Raw genomic sequence first — 21,313 nt, 5'->3', positions numbered from 1 at the left:
TGGAATGTATACAATTTACCTTTGTTTACTAAAATGTTGATTTCTCTACCTAACTATCTGGTTTCAATCCAGACATCACATTGTGATGATTATTCTAAGCATCATCTGTCTCAAAGTTTGTGTAAACATGCTACCATTTGTTCTCTGCATTGCCAATAAAAACAACCAGCCAAATGCTGAGCAATAGAGAGAGTAGGGTGGGACAGTGGGTGTAGAGAGGAGGAAAAAAGCTAGAGGGCAGAGAATTCTGAAAGGAGAGGACCAGGAAACATCAGGAGAAATGAATTGGTCCTAAGATATGACTAAAAGCAAGTATAATGTGGAAAATGTGAATGGGAGGAAGCTATGTAGGCTTGGAGGTTTAGGATGGAGTAATTATAGACCAGCATTGTTCTCTAGGTTAATTAAATAAATACTGTTCTCTGTGTGGTCATTTGGGTATACAGCTAGCTAGGTTACAAATAACCACTGTTTAACTGAAAGGTAAATCAATGTTAAATATTAATAACCATCAACACACTTTTAAAACTCTATGATACTCCATGGTATTAGTTCAGTGAAGGACTCTATGAGTTGTATCTTAATAGATATATTTTAAATTTATGAAAATTATTTGATATATTTCACTTTTATAGCTGTTGGAAATTTAATTTGAAATATTTGGTGATTAATATATTTTCTTATGTAATATATCTTTACTATGCTTTAACTTGATAGCTGATTTGAACTATAAAGGGAAAATACTTGATGACTGACCTTATTATAGGTTCCTTCTGAGGATCCTGTGGTTGGTTAGTAATCCCATTTTAATTTCAGAATATGTTTATCAACTCTCTAGGTTGCATGTACAAACCCGTATTCTTCCAGTGCATCACAGCGTCTCTCTACTCAAAGCCTTTTCTATGAAACCTATCAATGTACAGTTATCCTTAGTAAACAGCCACATTTTCATATAATTAATCATAACTGTTAAGTTCCAAATTAGCAATTCTATAACACATGGTTTTATTTGAAGGGGTGACTGAATTACAAATAAGCATTCGTCTTAAAGGCAGTAGTTTATGTCATGTGGAAATCTATTGAGTTGTAAAATGAAGAAGGAAAAGTAGAAATGCAATTAGCTTAATCTTCGTTGTTTTATTCCAAGCAATTTGTCCACCATGAGCACAGCATAATGGGAAAATAACTACAAACATCCACTTAATCTGCTTAGGTCCTTATGGGCATATCTAGAACATGTCGTGCATGAATTTAGTGAAAAATCTGAATGAGAAATTCCTTCTCCTAATTCTGATTCATAAATGTCAGATCTCTTTGATTAATAGGTAGAGATCACAGATACTCAGGCCTTAATAAAGATGACACAAAGTACATAGGTGCCATTGTCATTTGTGCTCTAAAGACATTGCTTTACTACAGATGTTCAATGCCTTCGAGACATATGGATTGACTCCAGCCTTGCCTAAGGGGTCAACAAGAATAGCAGATAGATGATAAAGTAGAATATTTTATGTAGCTTTCTGACATCAAAGGTTTATAGGATGTTTCATGGGCAACAGTATCCTAATGCTTCCTTTATCACTATGACACTTCCAATTAAAGGCAACACCATTTGAAGCCAACAGGAGGTTGATATTTTTACAAGGCACTTATTACATCACAATGGAAAGAAAGATTACATGAACTATGGACATTAAAGAACTTTATTATCTATTGCCCTGTGGTTAAACTCATTGTTCTATGATATATCAAAAAGAATAGATACATATTGTACATTTAGGCTTGAGTCACAATTTTAAAGCCATATAAACATCTCAATTTTCAACAAAATATATGTTAGAGAAAATTTAAGCAATTGGTTGCCTTTTGGTCTCTCTCTCCCTCTGCTCTTTCCCCTCCCCTTCCTTCCCTCTCTCCTTTCCTTCCCCTTCTCTCTCATCCTCTTTCCCCCTCCCAAACCTTCTCTTCCCCATGTATCTCTTTGTCTCTCTGTCTCTGTCTGTGTGGGGGATGTGGGAGAGATTACTAGCACCTGTTCTACATGCAGTTGAGCTGAGACTTGCCCATGGCAGGTGGATTCTCTGCCACTAAACTGCATCCCTGGCTCTAATATTTTACAAGCAACAATCTTATTCAGCAGTTTTCTTATAAAATAACACCCTCTCTCACATTTAACAGATATCAAGGAAGTAAAGCACAGGAAAGTTAAGTCATTTTGTCACACCACAAAGAAAGACTATGAGTCTTCCACAACACAGAGTCTCTAATTGGGTGCAATAACTCCTATCCCTAAACTCAGTATCATTTGACGAATTGCTATGGGAGAATCAAACTTGCTTATGAAACTGTCCAGTGTTGACCTAGATTGTTTTAACAAACCTATTTTATTTAGTGTTATTTAATGCTTCTACCTGATTTTAAACCCCCCAACACCAGGTAGGAGGGAAAAGAGGGTTAGTGGGAGCAGAGGGTGGAGTTCTCTCTGCTGCTTCCCGCTGGGTAGGGCCATAGGATTCTTTTGGGAGACAATACCAATATCAGTTATCCAGAAATCCAGAAGTCCAGGTAACTGGCAAATCAGCAAACCGCAAATGCAGCAGCAAGACGAACCAGCAACAAGCAGTCTTCTTCAAGCAGCAGCGCCTTCTTCCTCTGGGCTGTCATACTCCTCAAAGTCCTCAGAATTCAACTAATTCTACCTGGCCAAGACTACGCTCCACTCACGACACTCAACAGGTGTGGACAAACTTGGAATTTAAACCGCCAAATTGGAATTTTAACAAAAACATGTTTCCATAACATAAGCAAAACATCCACAATAGTCCAGTTTAAAGGCAGAGGGTCTGGAGGCTCAATTAAAGACTCTCCCCTGCAGGTATCAAAGCAGAGGTTGAGACTCATAGCCAAACTTTGGGCAGAGTGCAGGGAATCTTATAAAAGAAGGGAGAGATAGAAAGACCTGGAGGGGACAGGAACTCTACAAGGAGAAAGACAAAAAAATCTGGGCCCAGGGGTCTTTTGTGAGCCTGATACTCCAACCAAGGACCATGCATGGAGATAACCTAGAACCCCTGCACAGATGTTGCCCATGGCAGCTTAGTGCCCAAGTGGGTTTCCTAGTAATGGGAACAGGGCCTGTCTTTGACATGAACTCAGTGGTCAGCTCTTTGATCACCTTCCTCTGATGGGGGAGCAGCCTTGCTAGGCCACAGAGGAAGACAATGCAGCCAGTCCTGATGAGACCTGATAGACTAGGATCAGATGGAAGGGGATGAGGACCTCTGCTATCAGTGGCCCAGGGGAGAGGCATAGGTGGAGAAGAGGGAGGGAGAGAGGGTGTGATTGGGAGGGAACAAAGGAGGGAGCTACAATTGGGATACAAAGTTAATAAACTGTAATTAATTAAAAAATGAATAAATTTTTAAAAGATCCTATAATTTTATGTTTTCATTGAATATAAGGCTCTTCAATATTCTAAGAGTATTTTATAGTAGGACAAGAATTTTCAATGAGAAATAATGTGTGACTACTTCTTGGTTAAATAAAAATTAAAAGGAAGCTTAAAAAAAAAAAAGCAGGGCTTGGAATGACCCCATGTCTGCTGTAAGGCACAGGATTTATAAAGAGAGAGAGAAAAAAAATCTTGTCTTTTAACTGCTTATTTAGGCATAAAATCCACTGGATGGCATTGTGGGGTCTGTCAGCTCCCAAGTTTATAAACTTGCCCATGAGTACTGTCATTGTCACTGCAGCGTGGTCTTCTTAAAAATGACCTCAAGGTCGTTTTGATTTGCATTTCCCTGATGACTAAGAACACTTTAAGTGTTTTTCGGCCATTTAATATTCCTCTATTGAGAATTCTCTGTTTAGCTCTGTACCCCATTTTTAATTGGATTACTTGATTTGTTGCTGTTTAATTTTTTGCGTTCTTTATATATACTGTATATTAGTCCTCTGTCGAATATAGGGTTGGTGAAGATCCTTTCCCAATCTGTAGGCAGTCATTTTGTTCTGAGAACAATGTCCTTTGCTTTACAGAAGCTTTTCAGTTTCATGAGGTCTCACTTATTGATTGTTGATCTTAGAGCCTGTGCTGTTGGTGTTCTGTTCAGGAAGTTGTCTCCTGTGCCAATGAGTTCAAGGCTTTTCCCCACTTTTTCTTCTAAGAGGTTTGGTGTGTCTGGTTTTATACTGAGGTTTTTGATCCAGTTGGACTTTAGTTTTGTGCAGGGTGATAAGTATGGATCTAATTGCATTTTTTCCACATGTAGACATTCAGTTAGACCAGCACCATTTGTTGAAGATGCTGTCTTTATTCTATTCAGTGGTTGTGGCATCTTTCCTCATTCAGAAAGGCAAAAAGGATAGACATCAGAAAAAGGAGAAAACAGGGAACAGGGCAAGAGCCTGCCACAGAGGGCCTCTGAAAGGTTCTACCCTGTAGGGTATCAAAGCAGATGCTGAGACTTATGGCCAACCTTTGGGCAGAGTGCAGGGAATCTTATGAAAGAAGATAGTAAGTCCTGGAGAGAAGAAGAGCTCCACAAGAAGAGCAACAGAACCAAGTAATCTGGGCACAGGGGTCTTTTCTGAGACTCATACTCCAATCAAAGACCATTGATAGAGATAACCTAGAACCCCTGCACAGAGGTAGCCCATGACAGTTCAGTTTCCAAGCAGGTTACATAATGGGAAGAGGGACTATCTCTGATATGAACTGATTGGCTTGCTCTTTGATCACCTCTCCCTGATCAGGGAGCAGCCTTACCAGGCCACAGAGGAAGACAATGCAGCCACTCCTGATGAGACCTGAGAGACTAAGATCAGAAGGAAGGAGAGGAAGACCTCCCCTACCAGTTGACTTGGGGAGGGGCATGAATGAAGAATGGAGAGGGAGGGTGGGACTGAGAAGGGAGGAGGGTGGGATTTATAGGGGAATACAAAATGAATAAAGTATTTTTAATAAAAATTTTTTAAAAAAACAAAGAAAAAAAATTTTGTGTTTACCTCAAGGGAAGTAAATAGGAATGCTGTCTAACTTTCTGACCTCTGCAAAACTTGATATTTAGATTGCCATTATTTCCAAGCACCAATAGAGCCCATGGAATTTGAAATTATAAGACTTATGGCCATGTGAGCATTGGTAAATAAAACCTAGCCTTATTAAATACTGCATTTAATAAATTAAAAATAGTATGACCATCATTCCCAGTTATTGCAGAGATGAAACAAATACTTAATATAATGTAATTATCAATGGTCTGTGTATATACTGATTGTTTTATTTGTACAGTGTAAATGTGGTTAATTGATACATAATAAGGAACTAGAGAAATGACTCAAAAATAAGAGCACTGGCTGATTGATCTTCCAGAGAAGCCAGGTTCAGTTCTCAGCACCCACATGGAGGCCCACAGTCTCCTGTAAACTTAGTCCCAGGGGTAGGACCCCCTCTTCTGCCCTTTGCAGTCACCGCACACAAGTAGCATAGACACAGGGAAAGCATACACGTTTTGTAAAGTGGAAAAATGATGCATAATGATTGAATGGGATTTGTTCATTGTAAGTAGCTGCACTTTCTTACCAAGCCAAGGTCACCTGATGTTGCTGTGAGGAAGTAAATCAAGCCCATTGGAGGGGCAACAGCATAACTGAGGCTGTGAACATTTTATTGAGAGCAATCACACTTTCCATACCTCTATTAGAAACAGAATATAGTGGCAATTGCCAGGATTAATACAGTTGTAATTGCCAAATGTACAGTGGTGTTTGTAAGCCATACAGGGTACACAAGATTAATGTCTAAGACTAGTGTTCTGTCAAAGTTCCACGCTTCCTTCACTACTAGGGGAATATACAAAAAAACACGAAGTAGCCTGATGCTTTGTTGCCTGAGGGAGTACACTGGTCTCTCAGGAACTGGAAAGCACATTAGAGCCATGGACTCTAAACTGAAAAACCTATGACACATGGCTCTTAAGGCAACTAGGCCAGGACAACTCAGTGGTTCCCTACAGTTCATAGACAGGCTTCTTGTGACCAATTCCCTTAATAAGTGGATGATGTTTACATATTTGAAATCATATTATTCACACAACTAGAGGCCATGTACAGAAGAGACTTCAAGCAAGATGATTCAAGCTGAGAACTTGACTTAAGGTTTACTAGTGGTTAAGGCCAAAGGGAAGGACAATGCTATAGCTCATATTTGCAATTCAAAGAAAAAAAAGATGGCTTTTGTTTTTTATTTGATTCTCCTTGTGAGTGTATTTTTCACAATCCTAAGTCATCAAGATAGTAATTCTTACAAGCAAGCACACGAATTACTTGCCATTTGTGTTCAAATCTTGTAATGAATAAAGGAATCTAATACTAGCTCCCCAAATAAAAACTGATGAGTTTGAAGAAAGCAATGAAATATGTTGCTTAACTTTGCATTAAATGTGAAAACTTAACAAAAAGATAATTTTATTTGTTTTTTTACATCAAGTTAAAGATTAGATACTGAAAGCTGTGGTCTACAGAGCTATGAGTATTTACAAAAGGCTGTTATACTTGTCTAACTACTCCCTACCCAGCACCAAATCAGTGTATCCTGTGTCCATCAAGCTTCTATTTCCCTTCCTTCCAAATCACAGCTGAAATGTTACTGTTTAAGATCCATAAGCTAAGGAACTAAGTAGAGCCTTTTGCTAAAAACAGGTGTTTTGATTCTCGTTCATTTAGAAATAACTTGAATTACTAATAGAAATCAGTTTTCAGTATAGTCAAGAAAAATGCAAAAGTCTTCTCTGGATTAAAAAAAGCAGTTCATCTCTCAGTTTATTCCCTCCTAGTTGCAGACTTGAACTAACAGTGATAGTGGTAAAGATATTTGTGTCCCATTCACTGAGGTGACAAGAACATAGCACAACCCGTAACTGAAATTATAATTCACTTTATAAATGCTATTTATGCAATGGATTTATTTGTATCACATTTTATTTACTTCTGTGGTGTGTGTGTGTGTGTGTGTGTGTGTGTGTGTGTGTTCACGCTATAGCTCTCAGTTCATGTCACTAGTAGAGAACAGCTCTCTGGGTCATTTTCTCTTTCCACCTTTGGCTCCCAGGGATGGAAATCAGGTCACCAGGCTTGAAAATAAGCACCTTTACCCATTGAGTCATCTTGTCTGCTCTTCTAACTCATTTTAGTGTTAGAATAATTACAGAAGGGAGGATTGTCACTTTTCCTGGTAGACAAATTCTGTGTATTTACTTAGTTCTTTGGGAATTGTTTGAAATTTCATTGAAACATGGGAACTTTTAAGTCTTGGAAAGATTCTGGTCAAGAAAGTAGATCTGTAAAAAGAGAGTAAGTTCTTGTTAAATCTCTGTGGAACTATGTAGATACACATGCATATGACCTGTCTGTTTTAAATATGAATAGAAAATAGTGACATATATAGAATCTAAAGCAGTTGATCTGGAAGATTATGAGAGCCAACGAACAGTTACTAGAGACAGATATAAAAAGAGTAAAGGGACTAGAGAGCCCATACAATACAAGAATTAAATAGAAGCAAATCCTGGAGTCCTTCCCAGCAGCGTGATCATCAATAATAATGAGGTATATAATCAGCGCATAGTCAGAAGAGACAGTCAATGTACTACAAATAATAAAAGTTGACAGTAATGGATAAAGCAATGCCTTTGCGTTTATTACAATAATACATTCATGCATCAAAATGTTACTGTGTACTTTATAAACTCATAAATACACGTTGAATGGTACCAGTCGTAAAAACAAAACAAAACAAAAAAAAAACAAACAGAAAAGGGAATGAAGTCGTAATCTCTCACTGTGTTTCTCGTAATTACTTCTGCTTTGTGTACAATGGGTCTGGAAAATAGCTTCTGTACTGATTTAAGCTTTTCTTTCTTTGTTGTGCTCTAAAGTTAAGCAGTTTCATCTATTACTACACAGAGAATATGGAGTCAGGAAAAAAAAAAAAACTACCCAGAGCTCATGCTTTCTGAAAGGACTCCTTCACGGTTAAATTAAAACATTTACCTTCAAAGTTTTATTTGTAGAATTTTTTGTCTTTTTTCATGATCAAATTATGAATGAATCATGGTGAAGACAAGAAAAAATTAATTACAGGGTCTAAAATATACCTCCTCTTTGTGTTTATAATTATGAGGAAGTGCTTATGAAGAAGTGCTTATGCATGAAAATAGAGAGAGAAACTTCATAAAAGAAAAGATCATATCAGTACAATTTCCACTCATGGAAAGTAATAATTTATTATTTTAATAATAAACTCTTATTAGAAATACTGATAACTAGAGATTTAATTTTGCAATGACTTACATACGAATCACAATTTACAGGTTGAAACCACAAAAACCACAATGTGCCAATGAAATCTTTATTCAGAACATAAGTTAGATAAAATATTTGACACTTTTTGAAGTATAATTATTACAGTTTTTTTTCAAAATATTTTTGTCTTTATTCTTGTAAAATATGATCTATAGAAGTCTCCACTCTCTAGTGATGTCATAATTGCCTGAACATTCCAATTGCATCCCCATAAAACTCTTACTGTGAAATTTATTTTATACTATTGTGTGTGCAGGTTTATTTTCATGTTTATTCCTGATTGTGTCCTTTTAGATTAATATTAAAATGAGCAAGTTTTTTCCTGAACTGACTCTTCTCTTAGGCAGATAAAAACCTTGGAGATCAAAAGCCAACATAAGATTAACAATTTGTCATGGATATTTCACAAAGTAAATAAATCCAGTGTGAATAATTGAAAACGTGGCAGGGATGTCAAACAAGAACCTTTGAAAGTTAGTTCAAAGCTCAAGTCTCCTATCATAAATGCTTCTCACTAAGCATCTGCTGAAATAGGTTGGTGTTGAGAAGCCGCAAAGAAGGGGCTTCTGTAGGTTGTCAATATCACACTCTAAGCTGCAAATATGCAGACTGTATCTTCTTTGTATGACCCTAGAATTATAAAGATTTTGGCAAGCTGGGGAATTTGATGCTATATCATGAAGTTACTTGGCTCCCTTTCAATTTGTTTTAAGAAAACAAACAAGAGTAGAAATATTCACTGCCACTTAAATCTGGTATCTTCTAATGCAGGATTGTGTTTTAGGAAAACTTACAGTTGAGGATGTAAGAGGGCTTGCTTAGCTGTGGGTGAGGCCCTGGGTCTGACCTCCATTACTGCCACTCCCACAACCATTATCACCACCAACAAAAACAGCACACAAAAACACAATGAAAAGAAATTTACCATAAAAGAGCTTACCAGTTAAGCTTGTGTTAAAATTACTGAAGATTAAAATTTTAAAAATGGAAGATTTTATTTTCTTTAATACTGTGATAAACTTTCTAATGATCTTTTTGAGGCAATAGTCACTGTGCACAATTAAAAGTATACACATCATAGATCACTCTTAAGCAATTCTATAATTTTACTGACAAAGTATATGACAGTTTTTACATTATCCAGAAAAAGTATTGTCGATCAGACATCAAGACACTAAGTGTGTTCCTTGCCTTATTGTACATACAAAATGTGGCTGCGATTGAATCACAGCTGTTTTGGTTATAATTTTATCTGGCAATCTTTCTTAACACATTTCCCACTTTTCTCGTTATAGGTTTCATATACACTGGAGAAGTTGTACATCGGATGCTAACAGCCACACAGTATATAGCTCCTTTAATGGCAAATTTTGACCCCAGTGTATCCAGAAATTCAACTGTCAGATACTTTGACAATGGTAAGATATTAATTTACCCTGTTTGTGTTGAATGAGTATTACAACAACAGCAGCAATGACAAGAACAAAACAAGCATCAGATTTTTATCCATGTTTTTTGGTACTTTTCATTATACCTGGTTTGTAAATACACCACATTTGCTTAGTGCTGCCTTTCAGTGATAAATGTAAAATTGTTAACAGTGATGAAGTAAGTACGTGGCCAGACAGCTATTCATTCACTCACTCATTTGTTCTTTCATAAAATGATTATTTACATCACAGCAGAATATATGAGTGGCTATTGACAGATGTATAACACAAAACATATGTATGTTATGCTATTTGCAATAAATCCTTATTATTAAAAATGTCTAAATATGTATACATTTAATACAAATGAACTTGAAGTACAGATAAGTGGCATACTGTTTTGAAATTAAATGTCTACAACTTAATTTCCACAACCTATGCATCAATATTCTGAACACATGATTCCAAACTATGTCAGAGGCTTTTAAATTTTACTTAGGAATTACAATGCTCTCAACATTAAAATTTGAAATAGGTCATGTTAAGGTGTCCAAGTGGGTTCCATTGTAATAGGAACAGGGACTGTCTCTGACATGAACTGATTGGCCTGCTCTTTAATTACCTCCCCCTGAGGGGGAAACAGCATTACCAGGCCACAGAAGAAGACAACACAGCCACTCCTGATGAGACCTAATTGACTAGGATCAGAAGGAAGGAAAAGAAGTCCTCCCCTATCAGTGGACTTGGGGAGGGGCATGCATGCAGAAGGTGAAGGAAGGGAAGGATTGGGATGGGAGGAGGGAGGGAACCACAGGGGGGGATACAAAGTGAATAAAGTGTAATTAATAAAGAATTAAGAAAAAAAGGTAAATCAGTCATATTGACAGCAACCCCATATGTATTTCTTCTGAGGACATATAAAGTGTCTTAGTCACTGTTTTATTTCTCTGAAGAGACATTATGACCACAGCAACTCATAAGAAAAAGCATTTAATTGGGTCTTACAGTTTCAGAGACTTTTTCCATTTTCATCATGGCAGGGAGCATGGTGGCAGCCATGGTGCTACAGAACTAGTTGAGAGCTGCATCCTGATCTGCAGAGAGAGAAAGACACTCAGGTTGGCATGGGCTTTGAAATCTCACAGCCCATCCCCAGTGATACGGTTCCTTCAACAGAGCCAAACATCCTTATTCTCCTAAACCTTACAAATACTTAAATTATGGTGACTAAGCATCCAGATACATGAATGGGGCCATTCTTCTTCAAACCACTACATTTCACTCTCCAGCTCCCACAGGCTTGTAGCCATATCATAATGCAAAAAAAAAAAAAAAAAAAAAAAAAAAAAAAAAAAATACATTCAGTTCAACTTCAGAAGTCCCAACTGCTTAAAAATTCTAAGTCTAAAGTTTCTTCTGAGACTGAAGGTACTCTCTTAAATAGCCCCTGTAAAAAAAAAAAAAAAAATCAGCAGATCACATAATTCCAGCTTCCAATGGCACAGAATGTGCATTGCCATTCTGTGGATGGCAAGTGCAAAATCCAGCAGGACAAACCCCAAATTCGGCATCCCCACATCTGATGTCAAAAGGATCTTCAGCTCTTGAACTCCATTGAGCTTTGTCATATGCAACATACCTCTACCTCTGGCTGGTTACACACCCAGCCTGAAGTTTTTCTTGATGGCATCCCATGACTCTGCTATCCTCAACACTTTGGGGTCTCCGGCAGAGTTGAGGCTTCACCTTCACTGTTTCACACAATGGCTGGCCCCCTTGTTCAATTACATTTGTATCAACTTCTGTTGTTGATTTTTTTTCACTCTTTAAGCTTTTTTATAATTCTTCTTCACAAGTTGGAAGCTTGGCTGAATTGGGTCTCGGCTTGAGGTCACCACTGCCTTTATTCCTTTAAACATTTTGACTCCTTGAGCATTACACATAGATTCATTAGACATCCTGGTGCTGTTTTTCTCCTCATACTGTACACTTTGTATTTCTCTTTGTCTTGCTTATTCCCTTTCTTATATATATCCATAAGAGTGATTGCAAATACTCACATGACATGGTCAATATTAGGCTGTCTTAAAATCTTGTCTACCAATGTCATTAATCCAGAACTCTTCAATTTAGCCTCAGACAGATTTTTTAAACAAGGACAGAAAGCATCATGTTAAAAAAAAAAAAAAAAAAACAAAACAAAACAAAAAAAAACACCTTCCCCTGTGAAACCTCTGGAGCTGGCCCCCCACACAGTCCAAATCACAATTCCATGCTCCTACAAGGATGCTCCATTAAACCCCACTTTAAAAGTCCAACCACTATTCTAGTCCAAAGCCTTAAATTCTTCCACATTACTCCAACAAACAGCATGGTCAGGCCTGTCACAGCAATACCCTGCTCCTTGGTACCGACCTCTGCCTCAGTCACCACTCTATTATTGTGAAGAGACACCTTGACTATAGCACCTCTTGAAAGATAAAGCGTTTAATTGGGGGCTGGTTTATAGTTTCAGTGGCTTAGCTGTTATCATGATGGTGAGGAGCATTTTGGCAAGCATGGTCCTGGAGAGGTGCTTGAGAGATACATACTGATCTGCAGGCAGAGAGAGACACTGGACTTGACAAGGGCTTTTGAAACCTCAAAGCTTACCTCTCCCCCAGTGACACAATTCTTTTAACAGGCCACATCTCTAATCCTTCTGATCCTTTCAAGTAGTGGTATTTCCTGGTGACTAAGCATTCAAATATATTAGCCTATGGGGACCATTATTATTTAAACTGCCACATAAAGTAATAAGAGAAAAACCTATAGTGTATTGTTAAACATCATTAAGATTCAAGTAAGAGAATCTTATTTGACTCTTAAAGACTCTAAGTCTTAGAGCCATAAATCATATTTACTTTTATAATTTGCTGAAAGGTGTAACTTTAGGAAAGGGAATGAAATTACAGGCAATGAGTAATTTGTATCAGAAGAAACAAATTTAAAAGAATTTAATAAACATTTAAAATATAAAATAAGTTTCTTTTTTTGTGAAAATAGTTTTTCTTTTCACATAATATTCTGATTTGGGTATCCCCTCTCTCTATTCCTCCCCATTTCTCCCATCTGATCCAGATTCATCCCCTTTCATTCCTTCATTAGAAACCAAACAGGCACAGAGACCCACTTTTTTGAACTCAGGATACCCATTAAAAACACTAAACCGGAAGCTATCATATATATATATATATATATATGTGATATATATATATACATATATATGACTTATATCTATAAAATGATATTATGTATATAAAATTATATCTATAAAATGATATATATATATAATGATTTTATGATATATATCATAAAATGTATTATGTGTTCTCTCCTTTCTCATGGTCTCATGCTGCTTATTCCTTTCTTGCAATTAGTCTTTAAATTAACATATACCAGTACAAGTGACCTCTAAGTTCTTGACATTGATAATACCTGTGTACTAAGAAAGCTATCTTTAGTTCTTAGCATCAGAACATAGAAGATAGTGTGTTGTAATAAATATTCAATGACAAAAATAAAAGAAAAAATTTAGGTATTTAAGACAAACTTTTACTTCTAAGAATTTTGGAATCATTAACACTCAAGATTAAAGTATTTTCTCTTGATGATGTAATTTCTGTGTGGTAGCCAAGGAAATTTATAATTCCCATGATATGATAGTAAAAGCTAAATTACTGCTGTTATTTATTAATAAATAAAGCAGCTTGAAATACTGTACAGCTTTTTATGTCATAGCAGCTTACTGAAGTAGCCTCTAAATTGATTGGGTAGCGTCTCTATCCTCTGCTGCAGGATAGGGACAACCTCTCCTGGGGACAACTACAGGTCACACTGTTTCCTCTAGAGTAAAACTGGAAGAATTAAAGCACCAATTCAAAAACACATTGATTCTTCTAAATATTGTAGCTAGCCTAAAGGATTACTCCAGTCTTTGTGAATCATATAGTCATATTATATACAAAAGGGGACATCTATAACACTAGTAATCTTTTATTAATTTTGATGCTTCATAAATAGCAAGTCAGATAGTATAGTTCTTGAGAATGATCAGGAAACTGAATAAGCATAGAATCACAAAAGGGGTGGGGTGAGCTGATAGCGTCCCTTGGTCAGTAGCATTAGTTTATTCTAGTCATGCTTACATTTTGAAAGTCAAATGTTTCCATCCATTAATGGTGGAGTAATTCAATTAGGATTCAGAAAGCTGGGCTCCAATATCATCGAGGCTACAGCAGTGACTTCTCTGGATGGTCATGCACTCTTAAATATCTTCAGAGAATCTGGTGAGGTGGGTCACGACAGGAAGCAGACCTCTCAGCTCTCTGAACTATAGACTGGGGTCTTCAATGGTTTTCTTTTACTCTGGCACAACCAGAGTTCAGGGTGCTGAGAAGGAAGCAAATCATTATAAAAGACCCCCATTGATTGATATTAAATTGTATTTAAAACAAAATAAACAAAACAGATCCCCTTGCTCACCTATCTACCATTTAGTGTTCAACCTCAGCACTGTTCAATAAAATTTGAAACTTGAAACCTTGGTCTTGCAGTAAACAAAAGAATAGAAATATTTAGCAAATTTTAAAACTCAATGAAAACGTTTATACTAAAAAGTGGTTTCCTTTAGTGTTATACAGAAACACAAAAATAAGCCTCTGTGCCACTCCAGAAAGTAAATCCTTTTTGCAGTCAGTGCTATTTTTCAACCATTACTAACATTACATTAGAAATATCTTCACCTGAACTTGCACTAAAGTACTTATTTATAATTCACCCTTCATTTTCACAAAGAATGTGAAACCATTGTATTATCTTGTGTCAAATTAGAAATCCATTGAAAGCAATAAATATCCTTCCCATATTATAGCAGAGGAGGGAGATGAGGCAGGTAATGGTCTGTCTTTACCTGTACCATAGACTATGACAGAAGGCACACATTAAAACCTTGGGTGAAGTAGACCTGGCGGACATGATCAGAAGACTGAAGTATGTGTATAATTGTCATGAGTTTTTTAAATTTACAGAAATCTTCAATATTTTCCAAATTTAAAACATGATAAGATAGACACAGAGATGTCTGTAGGCAAGAGAGCTCTTGTCTCCACCCATGCCAGTGCTGAGCATATCCTATGGCTTAACGTTTCAGGGTCAAATTCAACAGTGTTTTGCTGTTATTTCTAAAATTGTATAACAATAGAAACCTATTTCTATACTTGCACATCCTTTAAAGGTTTATAATCAGTTAATCAAAATACTTAAAGTAGAAGGCTATTTAAAAATTCCTTGTAGCTCCAGAATCATTACCCATGCTGAGATTGATTACGAAAGATCAAAGCAAAAGCCAGTCCTTAGCAGGCCTCCACTGTAGCGCTCATTTTAAAATCTCTACTTTATTTGGGGTGTATGGCCTCAACCTCCTTTCCAACCTCCCAACACTACGCAGGAGAGAGAAGGTTAGTGGGAGCCCTTTTTCATCTTCTGGCTCTTTAGGGTGGAGGTGCTCTTTTAGGGCTCTATACCAATCTCCAGCAACAGCAAACACAGCCAGCAGGCTCCTCCAATCAGATGCTCCCTGAAGCACTTCTCTCCTTCTGTCTGCTCCAAACTGCCATACCTTCCTTGGCTCTGGAACTGCTACACACCAAACTGCTACACACCACACCCCAGCACAGCAGGCTGCTCTTTTTAGTCTCTCAGATTTATATCCTCAGAGCCCTAGAACATGCCCCTCTCTATCCTGCACTTGGTAGGCCATTCATAGCTGGCAAAAGCAACACACAGCATGAGACAATTGACAGGTGTGGACAAACTATAGCCCAACTGAAATCTCACACTTAGAGTTAAACAAACACATATTCACATAACATAACTGAGTTTACAAAGAAAAGAAACTTCTATTACTCTCCACATTCTAGATTAATAGGACAGAGGCTCTTCAGAGTGGTGGGAGGGAGCATGGGAGTTCTGCTCTCAAACTGTTTCCCATTTCTTGTTTTGTCACCTACCTCGGTCCCCAGACAATTGTCTACAGGCCTTGTGCCTGCACTCTATATTGAGCCTGCACTTTCTACATCACATATTTTTTTGTTAGTTTGTTTTCTTGGAATTAATTTCTTTAAAACAAACGCTAATTCAAGTACCATTTCTTCCCTCATTTCCAGAACCAAGTATCATCTGTTAGGCCTTTATTAGCTTCTCCCCTGTCACCTTATCCCATTCCAGCTCACTTTTCTACTCAAGTGTCTCTGGCAAACAAAGTCTCCTGACCTCACAACTGTCTTTACCACATCTTGGCTCTTGCAGTTATGCTGGAGGCTCTGCAGACAAATTGGGGGCTATGTGGACCACAAGGCTTGGGTGTTAGACAGGAAGAATGAGAGAAGTATTGTCTAGGAAGTTGAGACCCTGGAAGCCCTCGAAGTAGCCTGTGGAGAACACACAGAGTAGTAAGGACCGGTCTGAGAGGGCAGGTTGCGATAGTAGCAGACACCACAGGGGTGTGGGCCTCTGAGCATCAGCATTGCTTGGCAATGTGCTGGGTGTACAGGCAGTTGCTCTTGGCAATCCAAACCTGCAATCTTAGCTACTGGGGAGGCTAAGATCATAACCTGCCAGAGATACAGAATGAGTTCAAGGCTACCCAACACAACATAATGAGATCGTGTCTTAAAATAAGACAAAATATAGGATAATCATACTAAAATTTGTACAGCTAAGGAAGCTAATCAAGAAGGAGGTTAAGATGCTCAATCTTCATTCAGAAAGACAAACAGGATGGACATCGGAAGAGGGAGAAAACGGGGAACAGGACAGGAGCCTACCACAGAGGGCCTCTGAAAGACTGCCTTGCAGGGTATCAAAGCAGATGCTGATACTCATAGCAAACTTTGGGCAGAGTTCAGGGAGTCTTATGAAAGAAGGGGGACATAGAAAGACCTGGAGGGGACAGGAGCTCCACAAGGAGAGCAACAGAACAAAAAAAAAAAAATCTGGGCATGGGGTCTTTTGTGAGACTTATACTCTAAACAAGGACCATGCGTGGAGATTACCTAAAACCCCTGTACAGATGTGTAGCCCATGGCAGCTCAGTGTCCGAGAGGGTTCCCCAGTCATAGGAACATTGACTGTCTCTGATATGGTCTCATGGGCTGGCTCTTTGATCACCTCCACCTGAGATAGATGCAGCCTTACCAGGCTACAGAGGAAGAAAAAAAGCCAGTCCTGATGAAACCTGATAGACTAGGGTCACATAGAAGAGGAGGAGGACCTCCCTTATCATTGGACTGGGGAGGGACATAGGAAAAGAAGAGGGAGAGGATGGGGGAGGGGGGTCACAGCTGGGATACAAAGTGAATAAACTAAAATTAATAAAAATAAAATAAAAAACAGAACAGAAAGAGCCCTGCTCAGTGGAGTGCTTGCATTGCATGTGCAGGGCCTAAAGTTCAGACTACAAATCAGAAATCATGGGGGAGGGCCCCAAGGATTTCTCCAAGTGATTCCAAAGCATAAAAAACTTGAAAAGTCAACCAACTGAACAAATTATTTAAAATTATTGGCATGGAGTTAAAGGCCTGGCTCAAAATGGGAATCTGTCTAGTGTAATTGGAAGCACAGGGGCTGTACTGTAAAACAATTTTGCCCTGAAGACTAATGGCCAAGTGCTCTGAGACTCACGAAACAGTCTCTTTGGGTTCCCATACTCCCATGAAGATTTGCCTGGGTCACAAAACTTTCATGTGCTTAGAATCTCTAAAGTGCCTTTGAAATGAAAATACAGTTTTTGACTTCTCATTTCAGAAAATCAATTCTGTAGACTGCATAAGGATTAAGAATCTGCATTTCAAAATAAGCCCCAAGTGGAGCTGATAGGGGCGTTTCAAGAACTAACTCTAACAGTCTAACAGTCTTGATGTAAAAGGTCTTCAGTAATGCCATTCATGTACTAGATGCTGGGTAGAAGCGTGTGTGTGTGTGTGTGTGTGTGTGTGTGTCTGAGTGTGTTTGTGAATGTAATAGGTTTAGCCAAAAAATAGAAACCAACATTTAAAGCCATAACTGCTTATGGTCTATTAAAGAAAGCACAATGCCCACAAAACTAAAACATGAATTCTCATTGGTGACTTGAGTATTTATCACTGCTTCAGATTTGTGTTTTGCCTCAATGGTTCCATAGTAAAGATAAGAGGAAATTTTCCCCAACTTAAAGGAGAGGGCTAAGAATACAAGAATAATACCCAATAATTTAGATATGAATACCCAATAAATTAGACCAGAAAAGAAAATCCTCCCGCCACATGATAATCAAAATAGTAAGTATACAGGACAAAGAAAAAATACTAAAAGCTGCAAGGGACAAAGGTCAAGTAACATATAATGGCAAAACCATCAGAATCACACCTGACTTCTCAACAGAAGCTATGAAAGCCAGAAGGGCCTGGACAGATATCATGCAGGCCCTAAGAGAACACAGATGTCAGCCCAGGCTACTATACCCAGCAAAACTCTCAGTCCTCATAGAAGGAGAAAACAAGATATTCAATGACAAAAACAAATTTCAAAAATACCTACACACAGTCAATCATTATAGAAGACACTAGAAGGAAAAATACAACCCAAGAAAACTAACTACTTTCAAGAAAACACAGGAAAAAAATAATCTCACTACAATAAAACAAAAAGTAACCAAACACACAAAATTATGACCACAGCCAACATCAAAATGAAAGCATCTAACAGCCCCTGATCAATAATCTCCCTCAACATCAATGGGCTCAATTCTCCATTAAAAAGAATGGATATATAAACAAGACCCAAAAATCTGTTGCATACAAGAAACACAAACACACCTAAGTCATTAAGATAGATATTACCTGAGGGTAAAGGGCTGGAAGACAGTTTTCCAAGCAAATGGACCCAAGAAGCAAGCAGGACTAGCCATTCTAATATCTGATAAAATAGACTTTCAACCAAAATTAATAAAAAGAGATGGTGAAGGACACTTCATATTCATCAAGGGAAAATTCCACCAGGAAGACATCACAATCCTGAATATCTATGCCCCAAATACAAAGGTACCCACATTTTTAAAAGAAACATTAATAAAATGTAAACCACACATAGATCCCCACACATTAATAGTGGGAGACTTCAACACCCCACTCTCAACAAAGGATAGGTCAACAAAACAGAAATTAAACAGAGAAACAATGTCTCTAACAGAGGTCATGAACCAAATGGACCTAACAGACATTTATAGAACCTTACACCCAAACACAAAAGAATTTACCTTCTTCTCAACACCTCATGGAACCTTCTCCAAAATAGACCATATGGTTGGTCACAAAGCAAGCTCAACAGATACAAGAAGATTGAAATAATCCATTGTATCCTATCTGATCACCATGGACTAAATCTGGACCTCAATAACAACAGAAATAGCAAAATGCCTACACACACATGGAAACTGGACAACTCACTACTAAATGACAGCTGGGTCAGGGAAGAAATAAAGAAAGAAATTAAACTCTACCTAGAATTCAATGAAAATGAAGACACAAAATACCCAAACTTATGGGACACAGTGAAAGCAGTGCTAACAGGAACGCTCATAGCACTGAGTGCCTTCAAGAAGAAATTCGAAACATCTCATTCAAACAACTTAATGGCTCACCTAAAAGCCCTAGAAAAAAAAGAAGCAGACATACCCAAAAGGAGTAGACGGCTGGAAATAATCAAACACAGGGCTGAAATCAATCAATTAGAAACAAGTGAAACAATTCAAAGAATCAATGGAACCAAGAGCTGGTTCTTTGAGAAAATCAACAAGATATACAAACCCTTAGCCAAACTAACTAAAACGCAGAAAGACACCATCCAAATTAACAAAATCAGAAATGAAAAGGGGATATAACAACAGACTCTGAGGAAATCGAAACAATCAGAACTTTCTTCAAAAGTCTACATGCCACAAAATTTGAAAATCTAAATGGAATGGATAATTTTCTTGATAGATTCCACTTACCAAAGCTGAGTCAAGACCAGATAAATCAAATAAATAGTCCTACATCCCCCAAGGAAATAGAAGCGGTCATCAAAAGTCTCCCATTAAAAAAAAACAAAAAACAAAAACAAACAAACAAAAAATAGGACCAGATGGTTTCAGTGCAGATTTCTACCAGACCTTCAAAAAAGAGCTAACTCCAGTTCTCTTCAAACTATTCCACAAAAATAGAAACAGAAGGAACACTACCAAACTCATTCTATGAAGCCACAGTCACCTTGGTACCTAAACCTCACAAAGACCCAACAAAGAAAGAGTATTTCAGGCCAATCTCCCTTATGAACATTGATGCAAAAATACTCAACAAAATACTTGCAACCGAATCCAAGAACACATCAAAGATATCATCCATGATGACCAAGTAGGCTTCATCCCAGGTATGCAGGGGTGGCTCAATATATGGAAATTTATCAATGTGATCCACCATATTAATAAACTGAAAGAAAAAAATAACAAATGATCATCTCCTTTGATCTAGAAAAAGCATTTGACAAAATCTAACACCCATTCATGTTTAAAGTCTTGGAGAGATCAGGGATACAAGGCATATACCTAAACATAGTAAAGGCAATATACAGAAAGCCTATAGCCAATATCAAACTAAACAGAGAGAAACTTAAAGCAATCCCACTGAAATCAGGGACAAGGCAAGGCTGCCCACTCTCTCGATATCTCTTCAACACAGTTCTGGAAGTCCTTGAAAAAGCAATAAGACAATTGAAGGAGATCAAGGGGTAAAACAGGAAAGGAAGAAACCAAAGTATCACTATTTGAAGATGATATGATAGTATACCTGAGTGATCCCACTCAGGGAACTCCTACAGCTGATAAACACCTTCAGAAAAGTGGCTGGATACAAAATTAACTCAAAATATTAACTCCTGTATTCAGGAGGGCTATTGATTTTTTTTTTAATTTTATGAAAGACGAGGGAAATAGATCTGGACAGGACAGGAACTCCACAAGGAGATCAACAGAACCAGAAAATTTGAACAGAGGGGACTCATACTCATACTCATTCCAGAGACTCATACTCCAACCAAGTACCATGCATGGAGATAACCTAGAACCCCTGCACAGATGTAGCCCATGGCAGTTCAGTGTCCATGTGGATTCCATAGTAATGGGAACAGGGACTGTCTCTGACATGAACTTATTGGCCTGCTCTTTGATCACCTCTCCCTGAGGGGGGAGCAGCCTTACCAGGTCACAGAAGTAGACAATGCAGCCATTCCTGATGAGATCTGATAGACTAAGATCAGAAGGAAGGAGAGGAGGACCTCCCCAATCAGTGGACTTGGGGAGGGGTGTGCCTGAAGGGAAGGAGGGGAAGGAAGGTGGGATTAAGAGGGGAGGAAGAAGGGGTTTATGGGGGAGATACAAAGTGAATAAAGTGTAATTAATAAAAAAA

The 21,313-nt window shown here is 37.8% G+C and overlaps 1 protein-coding gene across 1 annotated transcript in view; it reads left to right on the top strand.

Moving 5' to 3' along the window:
* Plxdc2 (plexin domain containing 2) overlaps window positions 1–21,313 on the top strand; it is a 434,652-nt gene that overhangs the window by 286,765 nt on the left and 126,574 nt on the right. Inside the window, exon 5 of the mRNA XM_060372593.1 lies at window positions 9,660–9,782. Within this exon, the coding sequence (XP_060228576.1) occupies window positions 9,660–9,782 (123 nt within the window). The remainder of the gene's footprint in view (window positions 1–9,659; window positions 9,783–21,313) is intronic.

This window comes from Meriones unguiculatus, chromosome 19 (assembly GCF_030254825.1).
Source record: "Meriones unguiculatus strain TT.TT164.6M chromosome 19, Bangor_MerUng_6.1, whole genome shotgun sequence".
NCBI classification, from domain to species: Eukaryota; Metazoa; Chordata; class Mammalia; order Rodentia; family Muridae; genus Meriones; species Meriones unguiculatus.
This window is presented reverse-complemented; position numbering and strand designations above follow the sequence as displayed.